This window comes from Aquarana catesbeiana, linkage group LG01 (assembly GCF_042186555.1).
Source record: "Aquarana catesbeiana isolate 2022-GZ linkage group LG01, ASM4218655v1, whole genome shotgun sequence".
NCBI lineage: Eukaryota > Metazoa > Chordata > Amphibia > Anura > Ranidae > Aquarana > Aquarana catesbeiana.
In genome coordinates, this window is record NC_133324.1 from 818,477,843 (window position 1) to 818,493,081 (window position 15,239).

The 15,239-nt window shown below is 40.4% G+C and overlaps 1 protein-coding gene across 2 annotated transcripts in view; it reads right to left on the reverse strand.

Moving 5' to 3' along the window:
• CEP135 (centrosomal protein 135) overlaps positions 1–15,239 on the reverse strand; it is a 99,963-nt gene that overhangs the window by 15,572 nt on the left and 69,152 nt on the right. For both annotated transcript variants that reach the window (XM_073608410.1, XM_073608412.1), the window contains exons 14-22: positions 13,161–13,238; positions 7,718–7,869; positions 7,493–7,608; positions 4,708–4,862; positions 3,399–3,454; positions 1,905–2,073; positions 1,292–1,402; positions 584–769; positions 263–472 (exon numbers count right to left, since the gene is read on the reverse strand). In XM_073608410.1, the coding sequence (XP_073464511.1) occupies positions 263–472; positions 584–769; positions 1,292–1,402; positions 1,905–2,073; positions 3,399–3,454; positions 4,708–4,862; positions 7,493–7,608; positions 7,718–7,869; positions 13,161–13,238 (1,233 nt within the window). The remainder of the gene's footprint in view (positions 1–262; positions 473–583; positions 770–1,291; positions 1,403–1,904; positions 2,074–3,398; positions 3,455–4,707; positions 4,863–7,492; positions 7,609–7,717; positions 7,870–13,160; positions 13,239–15,239) is intronic.

Here is a 15,239-nt window from a genome sequence, read left to right on the forward strand (position 1 = left end):
GCTCTTAGATTCAAAGCAAATTTGTCAGGCCATGCTTTAGTAGATCACATAGGTAAAAAGGATACTGGTCAGCTGTTTTATACAGGATCCAACCAAACCAACGGCTCTTTAGCTAAGCTACTCAAATACTTGACAAAAGTGCAAAGAAATTTTTTTTCCTGGCATTGAAAGCGTTCCAGTATGAAAATATATCTTGCTGCATATTACAGGCAAATTGCAAACCTTCAGCAGGCTGAAAATAATTCTGTGTGAGAATACTTACCCTTTCATATTCCATGTTTCGAGCAGTTAGCTGCCTGGAGAACTGCTCTTTGCTAGAGTCCAGCTTTACACACAGCTCTCTGACTGATGCCAAATCAGACAAGATCAAAGCCTTTTCATCAAGTTCATGTCGAAGTTGCTCCTCTAATTTGGATACTGTTTTAGTCATGGATGATATCTGAACTTCATAAGCCTGGTGAGCATTCATGTGCTGCAAAAGAAGAAACCAAAACATTAGTTATCATTTTTACCAAATAGAAAACCAGAACAAAGGGAATTTTTAGTAACAGATCCATGTTCCAGGATTTCTTATGGGTCTTGCCTCTCGGACTTCGTTTTCCAGGTCTTCCATTCTCTCTCGCAAATGTCTTCTATCTGTATCAACAGACAGCAACTCCAATTTTACAGAGCTATTCTCGCCTACAGCATTTTGTGCCTTCATCTCCCATTCTTCAGCCTGGCTGTGCATCATTCTGAACTGATCCAGAAGCTCTCTATTCTCTTGTTCCTAAAAAAATAAAGCCAACACTGATTATTTTTCTAAGTAGCAGTAATATCACTTTTTTGTTTTTGGGTTCATTACTGCCTTAAGCAGCCTGGCCAACTACAGTCACTGTATACCCGGAGCAGAAACCAAAAACCTGGGTAAGATGTGTTCTCCCTACTAAGGGATTTATATTTATATATATATATATATATATATATATATATATATATATATATATATATATACACACACACACACACACACACACACACACACAACCGACCCTCATGCAGTTTTTGTGGTTGGATATAATTTGAGATGGACAGAAAATGCCAATTTGAGGACAACAGCAGAGCATCTATGTGGTTTACACACCTGCATATGCTCTGTTCCCTGTATAATATGGTATCCATATCCTTGGATGTCTATTCTAGTCATAAATGTCAAGGGCTATATTAATTAAGATGAGGCTGTCAAGATATGCCACTGCTGTATATCTAGAACAATGTAGGTTATCAGAGAAATAAAGCAGACTGTACTGACCTTGGCTGCCATTAATGTTTCGATTCTGGCAACCTCTGAGATATAGCCATGAACTCTTAACTTTAGTTCTTCTTTTTCATGCATTGCATTTTCTAACTCCAAAGCAACTGTCTAAAGAAATAAGAAAATTAATCAGTACACTCTTTTTTAATGGTACAATGGCATAGCAAAACTAGTGTACGTTTACGGAGCAATAACAAGTTTTGCAAGAACAGTTAAAAAAAAAACAAAAAAATGAAAAATATAAGGGAGCATGAATGTTCCTAACTGGAGAACTGTGGTCGTGACTGTGCAAGGGGCATGTCAGACCGCTGGAGACAGGCACACAAAGAGCTGAGGTCTTTATGGTTAGCCTGTTGCTGGGCAAGGGTATTTTGGTAGCACTGAAGCCCAATAAAAAAAGAATTCTAAATAAATTAATTCTGTAATCTGTAATGTAAGCTACAATTGAGCAACATGACTTCTCTACAGCTATGATTGACATTATATTGCAAGACGGGATATTAATAGGTACACATTATAAGTAAAAAGGCTTTGTGCTTCCAAATACAAAGTGAAGTAGGGTAGGTGGCACTGCTGACATAACTGGGAATAAACCTTTAATTTCAGGTACCTGATTCTCTCTGGTCATGGTGGAAAGGTCATCCTGCAATCTTCTATTCTCCTTCAGGGAAATTTCTCTCAATCTTACATTTTCTGCAAGCTCTGCACTAATGGAATCAAGCTGACGGCGGAGGCTTAATGATTCCCGATCTTTGTTACCAAACGAGTCTTTCAACTGGCTACCAATCAAAGGATAATTCACATGTAAACATACAGTTTGAAACAAGTTCACAAATCACATTTTACAAAAACATTTGAAGCAGCAAAGTTTTAAGACTCCTTTCACACTGAGGCAGTTTTCAGGCGTTTTAGCGCTAAAAATAGCACCTGTAAAGCACATGAAAACTGCCTCTCATGCCACCCAAAAGTGAAAGTCTGAGTGCTATCACACTGGGGCGGTGCGTTTGCAGGATGGGAAAAAAAACACTGCAAGCAGCGCTCCCACACCGCCCTAGCCCATTGAAATGAATATCACTTCCAAAGCAATTGAAAAGCACCGCATCACGTACGCTTTTAACCCCTTCTTGGGGGTTAAAAACGCCCTGCTACCGCCCGAAAAGTGGCGCCAAAACGCCGCCATAACAGCGATAAACCACCGCTAAAATAAGCGGTGCTTTACCGCTAACACCGGCAACGCCCCAGTGTCAAAGTAGCCTAAATATTAAATTTTTCAAGTAAAATGCAACCAAGCGTGATTTGTCTAATAGTGATTGTGATTTTACAGCATACAGCAAGACCTACATGTGGAGGTGTAATAAAGTAAACTAGTACACGCTGGTTAATTTATTATCTTGAAAAATAGAAGCAAGGCTGAGGTCTCATGATTTACATGGAAAAAAAGCACAAAATAATTTTCCATCTTTTCGAATGGTTTCTTTCAAACATCAACAGAAAACTGGTTTGCCGGTACAGTTCTCAGTCTTCAGTTTATTTCCATCAGGCATATCTGCATAAATTGTGTATGTCATTCTTTCTTATAGTGGGTTTCTTAAACAGGACACTGACCAAAGTAGCCTTATGATCTTTAGCTGTAGATGGATCGAAATTCAACCATTTCAGTAGGGACTGGCTGAATGTCAATCCATTTATGGCTGTTCCTGCTAGAGAGAATTTGATCTACAGATCCACCACTCAAATGGGAATGTTGAAAAAAATGTTCCTTCGATCAGTGCTGCAGTCAATGAACTGCAGCATTGATTAGTGAAATCTGACAGCAGAGGAGTTCCCACAGTGAGAAAACAATAGCGCAGCGGGGAGGATTCCTCCATCCACCTCAATCGTGCAGATGCAGGAATCTGTTCCTTTTTTTTTTTCAGTGACGACACCAACAAAAGGCATAATTTACAGGTTTTGTCTTTATCAATTGGTATGGTTTTCAAATCCCCCCACATGCTTCTAAAAATGACAACGTACTCAGGGCATAATGTTTATATTCCCACCGGTTTCAAAACTTAAAAAAATTATATAAAACTCTCTAGCAATTATAGGTAATAGAATGTCTTACTCGACAGTGGCCTCCAATTCTGAAAGAGTAAGTCTTAAATTACCGATTATTTTTTCCTGCAAGAGATAGAACAAGGTTAACACTTAGAAAACCAACAGTTTTTTTTAGAGAAAACAGGACTAAAGCTCCATGAGGATTTATCACCTGAGTTTTCAGCATTATGTAGGAGCCAATGAGCTAAAATTGTTCCTTCAGAGCTCCTGGCTGCTCTGTTGCAACAGCGGAGATGTATACATTTCAGATTCAGAAAACTGGCTTGTATACATTTTTTCATGCCAGAAATGTTGTCATGCATATTTTTTTTTTTTTAGCAATGGCAACTTTTACCACATACATTATGTATTCATCCTATAAAACCCACCAACACGTATTTATTTAATAGGCATGATAAATTATTATTTACTGATTCTTAACCTCAATGGGTATATATATATATAGCCCATATACCCAACCCTTAGAAATAGAGATATAGAGACAGCACAGGGTTACATTTGCTAAAGGAGTAGCAGAAATTTAAAGGAGCAGAGGCTGTCTACGTTCATACAACAGAGTAGATATTCAAGCTTTTTAAGTATGTTGAATTTGTGTTAATTTCAGTCAATCATTAATGAGCAGGAACAATACCACATAATGGGGGAGATTTACTAAAACTGGTGTACACAGAATCTGGTACAACTGTACATAATACCCAATCATTCTCTAGGTTTTAGCCCATGTTCACATTGATGCGATTTGACATTTCAAATTGCATGCCAAAATCGGCGGCTATTGCCCGCAATGGCACCATCCGAACCGATGCAGCGCCAACTTTACGGCGTCGCACCGATTCCCAAAAGTAGTTCCTATACTACTTTTGGCGACTTCGAGGACGATTTCAATAGACATCTGTGCAGGAACCCGCACAGATGTCTCTGAAATCACTCCCGAAGACGGACTGACATGCGGGTTTGAAATCGCGTGAGTTCATCTGAACTCGCACGATTTCAAACCCGCATCAGTGTGAACCTAGGCTCGTTGTCAAAGCTTAATTGAACAAGCTGAATGGATTACTATGCACAGCTGCATCAGATTTTGTATGCACCAATTCTAGTAAATCTCCCCCAATGTTTGTATTTCCCCTTTTACATGATTGGGTACTCACAGATTCAATTTTCTACTAAGCTCAGTCAGTGCTAATTTTTCAAATGGAACAGTCCTAACTCCTTTATTAAATCCCCTTTTGTCTATGCAGTTAATGAGTACAGAAAGGAGAGAATGGTAAATAACATGTATTTCAGCTAAATAGACATCCCTGGCATACCCAACATACCTTATTTTCCAGGTTGTCCTCCAGGCAAGCAACACGCTCAGTCTTCTCATCCACAGTTTCCTGTAGTTTATCTTTCTCTTTGTCCAACACGGAAACCGTATTTCTTAGCATGGCTATTTCCGTGGTTTGTGTAGATACCTTTTGATTTAATTCCCCTTTGGGTCAAAACAAAATTGATTCATGTTAAGAATACTCTGGTCTATACTGCTTAAAGGGTTTAAAAATATTAACATTCTGTAGATAAACCTACTGCTCAAGTTTCCAACACTTTGTACTAAGATACTACTGCGAGTGTAAAACGTTCCAAACTCTAATTGAAGTTGATGAAAAACCTAGGTGGATGACATTAAAGAAGGTTCACTTGGCACCAACAATATAGCTTTCACTATACTTCACTGTGTTCAGGTTGTAACCTATTACTGCTGGACCCTGCACCTGTGCTTCCTAGCTGCATTAGGATTCCAGGAGGGAGATATAGCAGGTATATGCTCCAGTGTGCAAGAAGCCTTATACTACTGTAAAAACTAATAACATCAAGAGATTTATCATGTGCTGCATGATGCATTTTACTTATGCTTTATAACGTATTAGTGGGGACCAATATGTGGGTAAAACTGCTAAGAGGCTTCAACAAAAAGGGTGGGAGAACACATCAATAATATTAAGAAAACATACAAACACAGTATTCCAGGACACTTTAGAAGGTTCCTAATAGGGAACACCACATAAAATGTTTTATGGGATTGACAGAATTTCTGGCCATTGGTGGGGGTCTAAGATGCGAAGGAAAAAATCCAGGAACAAGATCAAATGGATTTTCTCAAATCGATTCAATGCAATTGAAAGGTTTAAATGTTAAGACCTGAATTGGTTTTTGGGTAATAGTTATTAGATGTAATTTTGATCAGGGTATAACTATTTTTATAGGATTACCTTCATATATATTTATTATAGGATTTACTGCAACAATTTTATTTTTTTTAATAGAATTTATGTTTTTATAATTGAATTTACAGGAGCTGTCCTTTGTGGGCATGTTAAATTTCATTAGCATGTAGGTTAAAAATCCTCCCTGGTGGTATGATTATTTCAGATTTTAGGTGCTGAAAGCGGTACCATTATTTTGCATGGAAATTTGGCGTTTTATATTGTAGGCCTGTAATTCTTAGAAATAACTCACTTAAATCTGTCCAAATAAGAGTCTAGTAGATATCCCGGGTATGATAAAGTTTGAAATATGAAATCATAAATCATAATATAATAAATAACTATAAATAATTATAACAAATAATAATATAATAATAAAAATTATTCAATAATGTAATCAAAAACACTGAAATTTGCTCAGTTGCAGAATTGCCGCTGTCATTACTTTTAGTGTGTGATGACGGATCTCCCCACAAATCACTATCGCTCAATTCTGTAAGTGATTCTAATTTGTTATCGCTGTTTTCTAGCTGGTCTAAAACCACTTTTGACGTAAACGGACATTTTTTGGTTGCTATGGACAATCTCCAGTTGCCTGGCAGAAAAATTAGTAATTATAATATAAAACTGCATGCAGGACACTGGACAAACCACTAGGGACAAAGGGGATGTGTAATTATTTGATACAGTACTGTAGTCTGTAGGATTACTGTATCTATACTGTGTTTTTTACTTTTTGAATTTGGCGCCGAACTCAGTCCCCGTGCGTCGCAACGCTCACAGGGAACGGAGCTTGGCACCGTGAATCGAGCGAGACACGGCAGCTCACAGATCACAGCAGGGAGACATCGCAGGATCTTGGGAACAAGGTAAGTAACCTCTACATGGACCCTGCGATGTGATCCCCAGTCTGGCTCGGGGTTACCGCTTTTGGTACTGAAATCTCACCCAGAGCCACACTCGGGAATACCGCCAGGGAGGCTACAAAAAAAAAAAAAAAAGTGCCATTCTGTCATCTGTATAATCTATTAGTATTGTGAATATATTGAGAAGCACGACATCTAGTGGACAAATTTGGGTAGTGCACTGACTTACTGTTCGCGCAGGATTCTTTGTTTCATTGAGGGGAGGAGTGTTGGTATGGGGCTGTTTAAGAGCCCATTCACACTAGGCACTGCATGTGAATCGCACAGAATTCTGTGCAGTTCCTGTGCACTTCACATGCAGTTCTGTGCAATGCGATTATCAGCCCTATTCATTTTGAATAGACTGAAATCGCACCGCACGTGCTGCACTACTTTTTGAACATGAGGCAACCGAATTGCATAGTACTTTTGTACTATGCAATCTGGTCCAGGCAAACGCAATGCATTTGCGATCTGCTTTTTGAGGGGTCATTAATATGAACTCCCCTCCCCCCAGGCAGATCGCAAGGGCATTGTGATCGGAATGTGGTGCAGGAAGCCACGCGAGAATGCGGCTCTCCCACACTGCATTATAGTGTGAACGGGCCCTTAGTTTGGACAACAGCATCTGCCTGAACTCCACTTCTGATAAAGTTATTTGTGATGAACATGTTTCCATTTATTTGACTGGGTGCTTCTCACTCTGCTGTGATGAGAAGCAGAGAACATCATCCCTGCTTTTCATCACAGCTACATAAACTACCGCACAGAAAAGATAAATTTGCGATAATGATTTAGTAAACATACAGCTGGGTTTATCATTCACCCCAAGCATTATAAAAGTTGCTGTTTAAAGCCTTTCAACAGCTGTCAGAGAAGAGTCTGTCTAGGGATCTATAAGGTAAAAGATAATATATACAGAGTACATTGTTACAATTATAAGTGCAATTTACCTATTCTTTCCTCCAATGCTACAATTTCTTCCTGTGATAAATGCAGTTCGTTGAATTTCACAGACAGACGATGTTGGAGGTCTTCCAAAGATTTCTGAAGTTGTTCATTAAGTAACCTGCATTGCAGAACATGAACAGGGATTCATGGCAGTACACAAACTTTGGTGGAATGCAGTACTTTTTGGTCATAAACATTCTAATCCAATATCGAAATATGCCACTAACCTTAGGGAGTTTAGATCAGCTTTATACTGCGAAGAGTTATCCAGGGTTTGAGCCAAATTTACTGACTGTGATCGATTTGCATTTTCTAAAGACGATATTGTTTCCTTCAGCTCAGATATAGTGGCTTTTAATTCGGACCGTTCAGTTTCCAGCTAAGTCAAAAGAAGGCACAGAAAATTTTCTTATGTGTCTTAGTGAGGAAAATAAAGTAGACCTACTGATCAGATTCACAATATCAATACTAATGCCTTGTACACACGGTCGGACATTGATCGGACATTCCGACAACAAAATCCATGGATTTTTTCCGACAGATGTTGGCTCAAACTTGTCTTGCATACACACGGTCGCACAAAGTTTTCGGAAAATCTGATTGTTCTGAACACGGTGACGTAAAACACGTACGTCGGGACTATACACGGGGCAGTAGCCAATAGCTTTCGTCTCTTAATTTATTCTGAGCATGCGTGGCACTTTGTGCGTCGGATTTGTGTACTGTGTATTGTGTATTTGTGTGATCGGAATTTCTGACAACGGATTTTGTTGTCGGAAAATTTTATAGCCTGCTCTCAAACTTTGTGTGTCGGAAATTCCGATGGAAAATGTGTGATGGAGCCCACACACAGTCGGAATTTCCGACAACAAGGTCCTATCACAGATTTTCCATCAGAAAATCCGACCGTGTGTATAGGGCATAACAGTATCTCACAAAAGTGAGTACACCCCTCATGTTTTTGTAAATATTTTATTATATCTTTTCATGTGACAACACCGAAGAAATAAGGGAAAAGAAGTTACAAGAATACCCATTATTCTGAGGAGGGCTGCAAGACTATAGGCACTGCTTTAATGTAAAGAGTTGGTCGCACCATGTATTAGCGACTATACATCAAAGCGCAGGAGATTATTTTTGTTGCAACACCGAAGAAAGGACACTTTGCTTCAATGTAAAGTAGTGAGTGTACAGCTTGTATAACAGTGTAAATTTGCTGCCTCTGCAAAAAACAACAACACACAGCCATTAATGTCTAAACAGCTGCCAACAAAAGTGAGTACACCCCTAGATGAAAATGTCCAAATTGGGCCAAAAATGTCAATATCTTGTGTGGCCACCATTATTTTCCAGCACTGCCTTAACCCTCTTGGGCATGGAGTTCACCAGAGCTTCACAGGTTGCCACTGGAGTCCTCTTCCACTCCTCCATGACGACATCATGGAGCTGGTGGATGTTAGAGACCTTGCGCTCCTCCGCTTTCCGTTTGAGGATGACCCACAGATGCTCAATAGGATTTAGGTCTGGAGACATGCTTGGCCAGTCCATCACTTTTACCCTCAGCTTCTTTAGCAAGGCAGTGGTCGTCTTGGAGGTGTGTTTGGGGTCGTTATGTTGGAATACTGCCCTGCGGCCCAGTCTCCAAAGGGAGGGGATCATGCTCTGCTCCAGTATGTCACAGTACATGTTGGCATTCATGGTTCCCTCAATGAACAGTAGCTCCCCAGCAGCACTCATACAGCCCAGACCATGACACTCCCACCACCATGCTTGACTGTAGGCAAGACACACTTGTCTTTGTACTCCTCACCTGGTTGCCACCACACACGCTTGACACCATCTGAACCAAATGAGTTCATCTTGGTCTCATCAGACCACAGGACATGGTTCCAGTAATCCATGTCCTTAGTCTGCTTGTCTTCAGCAAACTGCTTTCGGGCTTTCCTGTGCATCATCTTTAGAAGAGGCTTCCTTCTGGGATGACAGCCATGCAGACCAATTTGGTGCAGTGTGCGACGTATGGTCTGAGCACCGACAGGCTGACCCCCCCCCACCACTTCAACCTCTGCAGCAATGCTGGCAGAACTCATACATCCATTTCCCAAAGACAACCTCTGGATATGACGCTGAGCAGGTACACTCAACTTCTTTGGTCGATCATGGCGTTCTGAGTGGAACCTGTCCTGGTATACCGCTGTATGGTCTTGGCCACCATGCTACAGCTCAGCTCAGGAGGGAAAATGGCTAATTGGGCCCAAGTTGGACATTTTCACTTAGGGGTGTACTCACTTTTGTTGCCAGTGGTTTAGACAATAAAGGCTGTGTGTTGAGTTATTTTGAGGGGACAGCAAATTTACACTGTTATACAAGCTGTACACTCACTACTTTACAGTGTAGCAAAGTGTAATTTCTTCAGTGTTGTCACATGAAAAGATATAATAAAATATTTACAAAAATGTGAGGGGTGTACTCACATTTGTGAGATACTGTATACAGTATATGGATAGTTTTACACAAATCCACCTTAAACTCCCCTGTTAATATTTCCATGTTGGAGGCTCTGTCAAAGCTAACATTACTAAGCCGTTTGACTAAAAGCAGGATAACAGACTCCCATCATGCAATAAATGTGTGTCCCTGGCCATGAATGATCTCATGGGGCATCAACCAGCTTCTCTCAACACCAGAGGGATGTTAAAGTAAATTTTTCTGATAACTACTACACCTGTCTGAGTGTTCCCATGCTGCCTACCCCTTATTCTCCTTTCTATCTTCCTATTGCATCTCTTCCTCTTTCCGTTGTCTTCTGTTGTGGTTGGTTTCTATGGAGTATAGTCTGGTCTACGGCCCATAGCAGTGATTCCCAGGCTACTGTTTTCTACCTTACTATTTTCATATCTACATGGGCTACAGGCTATGTGCTGGTTTCAACCTATGTACAGTGGAACCTCGGATTACGAGCATAACCCGTTCCAGGAGAATGCTCGTAATCCAAAATACTCGCATATCAAGGCGAGTTTCTCCATTGAAATCAATGGAAACGAAAATAATTGGTTCCAAAATTGACTTCAATGGCATGCAATACCGCATGCGGCCAGGGGCGGGGGAGGGCCGGAGAGCCTCGGAAACAGCCGAAATGGCCCGAGGACAGCTCTGCTGACCTCGGCAAACCTGGGGAACGTAGTATTTCCGAGTCTTTCCGACCCGCTCCGATCGGCGCAGTTCGGCTCCGCTGCCCCCCCCCCCCCACCTCAGGCCAAACGCGGTACTGCACACCGCTTTGGCCTGAATCCTGCTCATTTTGCGAGACAACACTCGCAAACAGAGTTAGGATTTTTCAAAATACAGTGCTCGTATTGCGAAACGCTCGTTAACCACGTTACTTGCAATCCGAGGTTCCACTGTATAGTTAAAATGGGATTTTTAGTGTTGTGCTATCCTTTACCTCTTTTTTCCTGAGCTATGTCTACCGTTTTGCTTGTTTAATTCTGATGATGCCATTTCTTATACCACTTGTTTTACTGTGTGGATATTCAGTACAAAGGTTTTCTAATTTCTCAATAAAATTACATTTAAATGAAACTTTGCTTAAGAGAAAGTACGGGGCTATCATTGTGGGCTTCCTCCCGAGACTGCTAGGTATCTAATTTGTTCTAAATCATAGTCTTTAACACTTCTAAAATCACTGACCTGATGCAAATATGTACATCAGTAAAGTACTTGTCTGAATACTTGTTTTGGACCAGAGACAAAGTATTAAAGAGCGAGCATACAGACCATCAGCAACTAAGCTGGCCACACACTGCAAAAATTTCACTCTGTGTGTGGCCCTGCCAGCCATCTCCTGTTCCACAAAATTCAATGGTTTAAATGGCTTTAGTCGAGAAACATTTTCAGCTGAACAGCTTCTGCATCCAAATCAGATGCAGCTGCTGTTTGGGTACTTTGACTGCCAGGGAGGGGCCAGCTCTCAGAAAGCTGAAAACCAAAATAATCAAAAAAAAGAATACAAGCAGTGTAAGTATCTGAATGTGACTTGGTATCAGCTTCTTGCATTTTCCTACATAGCAGCATGCAGACTGAGAGTCAGTCAGGTGTGCCACATGCAAATGTGTTGACAAGGAATCTCCTGATATGAGCAAAGAACAAAGATGGCAAAAACAGATGAGATTCTCGGCTACTGCGGCTTTCCTTTCATTCGTAGGCTGGGGAAAGGACTAAAAAACAGCAAGTTTTACCTAAATGCAGCAGAGAAAAAATAGCTATCATACCCTGCCAGACAGGGCTGTGCAAGTCTCAGAACTGGAATTACAAATGCTTTGGCAGGTAAAACAGCTCCGTTACATGCATTTAATCTAGTTAACAATTTGCCCAGAGTTCAGCTATAACGCCAATTTACAAATACACGTACGACAGTTCTTCATCAAAACACAAGTCAAATAAACAACACTGTAGGTGGACGAGAGAGGTTGTGATGATACAAAGTCCCCAATGTGCCACATCCCGAATAAGACAGAAAAAAGGGAAACCCCTATGGGTGGGACTAAAGGCACTGAAGAAAATGCAAATGTATATAAGAAACAATTTATTGAAAGATAAAAACACCACTAGTACTGAACATGGTCTAGGCAACTGGAAGAATAAGATATACAACATATATAAATACAATATCCTTTACCTGATGCGTTTCAGAGCAGATTGTCGTCTCTTTCAGCAGGGGTTAGCAGGATGTATGTAGTCTAGACTACATACATCCTGCTAACCCCTGCTGAAAGAGGAGACAATCAGTATGCATTTAGAAAGTATACATACTGCAAAGTGAAAATGCGTATGCATTGGTTTTGTGTAAATTAGGCAAAGAACAGAAAATGATTCCCTGTGCTGGTTTTGTTTTTCATTGAAATAAAATGAGAAAAAAAAAACAAAACACACGGCTCTTGGCCACTAAATGGCATCAAACATGGTAGTAAATTCCTGTAATACTTGTGCCATCTAGTGGACAAATACAGTATTTTCCATTTTTTATGTTAAAATGAAACTTGCATTTAATATACAGGTGTAGTCTTACCTCTAAAAAAACAGTGAAGCCAGTGTATGTCTGATGTCAAAAATGTGAGTGTTACTAAAGCTTTTTATTATTTTTAGGTATTGTTGCACTGATATCGGTGACAATGCTAATTTGCACCAGTACTTTAAATGCGCCGATACTAAAACTGATACCGTCAGACTCAGTTCACATATGTGCGGGCTGGCTTGCAGTACGAATTCAAAGCCTGGTCCAGTGCAATTTTGTTCAGCAGTTCAGGTGCGATTTGAATGTGAATTGTAGTGTATAAGATTAGAAATCGCACAGGACCTTTTTTTCAAATCACACTGGGGCCGGCCCGTACATATGTGAACTGGTTGTAATAACTCCCTGAAAACGCACATAAACACTGATGTGAAACTGATGTCCCCGCAAGTGAAATCTGTGCAGTTTTCCCATCAGTTTCCATGCATGTATAGTGTGAACGTGCCCTAAAAAAGCTGTCACATGACACTAATAATAAGTATCGGTAATGGCGAGTATTTGAGAAAACTCAGGGTTTACAATTGGTATTCGTGCATCATTTTTGTATTGTGCAGGTACACTTTAACCAATACAAGAAAAACAATACAGTCACTACTTACCATGTTTAGCGAGCTTTCCAAGTTATCAATCTTCTGGGTAAATCTGAATCTTTCTGTTGCCAATTCTTCATGTTGCACCTGGGAAAAAAGTTAACGATCCAAGTTAATGAAAGAGGCAGTCTAAAACCCCTTTTGAAAAAAAATATATGGGTAATTTAGAGATGAGACAGATGGATTCTACATACTTGTAAACTGATACTGAATTCTGTCAAATCTATAAGACCCCTTTTACACTGGGGAATTTTTTTTTAGGCACTTTTGAGCTAAAAATAGCACCTGTAAAGCGCCTGAAAAACACCTCCCCTGCATCCCCAGTGTGAAAGCCTGAGTGCTTTTACACTGGGGTGATGTGCTGGCATGACGTTAAAAAATGTCCTGCAAGCAGCATCTTTGGGGCAGTGAAGGAGCGGTGTATACACCACTCCTCCACCGCCCCTTCTCATTGAAATGAATGGGCACCGCTGCCGAAGCGCCTGCAAAGTGCCTCGGCATCGGCGCTACACGGTCACATTTAACCCTTTATTCAGCCACTAGTGGGGGTAAAAAGCACCCCGCTAGCGGTCGAATAGCACCGCTAAAATGACGGTAAAGCACCGCTATAACTAGAAGGGTTTTATCGTCAACTCCTGCCCGCCCCAGTGTGAAAGCAGCCTAATATATACACTTTTTAAAATAGATTTGCAGATGTTTAACATAGTATTTGTGATGCTCTTGTCTTCCAAGAACTTGCTCACTTTTACAAAAGATAGGAACCTTTCTTATTAGGAAAATAATGCCAAGCATTGGAGATCTTCAATTTTAGACACCCACTGGCCAGATGACTGGAATCAACATAAGGCTAACCTCTAGTCTTGGTTTCAGAAAGGGGAGGATAAGAATGATAAAATAACGATAATGATTTATTGAAGGAAGAGACAATAATTACTTTGCAAAATTAATTTTCACTTAGCTTCGTGAACAAGAGAAAGCTGTATTTCCTTCAATCATTTTTAGGCAAAAATCTGAATGAATGGATATTCACAATGAACACAGCTACACCTTGTTTATCAAGTTAAATGAATACTAACCTTAAAAAAATGCACACATTTCCAGAATGTACATTGTTCAGCTGCACTAATAAGCAAAAATTACTTAAAGTTGTTAATAAAAGGTAATCTTTTAAAAATAATAAACAGGTTACACTCACCTTATCTGTGCAATTTTATTGCCTTGATCCTGTCTGCCCCTCTTCTCTGTGTCCCCATAGCAAGCCGCTTGCAATGGGGGCACACGATGTGTGCTTGCTCCCGAGCTGTGTGCGTCTAAGAAGCCACGCTCCATAGACACACACACAGCGAGGTTTAGCCCCAGCCCCCCTCACTGCATTTCACCGACAGCAGCAGGAGCCAATGTCTGCAGCTAGAGTCCCTGTGTGAAGGGGGGAAAAGAGATGCAGCCATGCACAGCACTGGGTCTCTTCTCCCCTCTTCCCCTTCATACAGGGGAATAAAACATTTATCTTAATGCTGGGAATTCATTAAGTTAAAAAATGGTTTGGCTTCAGAACCACTTTAGATCAAACCTATGCAACAAGCTCAAACATCTGGTAAGACATCTTAACAAGTAAAAAAAAGTAAACAAAACCAATAGATTACAATGTCTGAATATCTATACCAGTAATAAAATCTGTTTGTGCTGTCTAGTATTAACTAGATTTTTACATACAGCCAACCTTGTTTTAAAAATGCAAGGTCCGCCTTTTTTTTTTAGGACTATGCCTGGAGGGGGAAGCATTAATATACTTCCCTTACTCCAGCTTTCTGTTTCAGCATCTAGGTGAGGGAAAAGTCATCCATTCTGGCAGTACCCAAAATCTCATAAGACGACACTAATGAACTGTGCTGGACTGTCGTCTAGCAAGATTTTGGATGCTCAGAAAATGCCTGGCCTTTGCCTGAAAGGATAGCAACATCACCCACTGCAGTATGGAAGCTGGGGTGAGGTACATTTACAAACCACCCGCAGCGTTTTACTGTGCATGCCAGTTTAAGCAGCGAGTGTTTCAGTGCATCATACTGCTTGTTTATTTTTCAACATTGC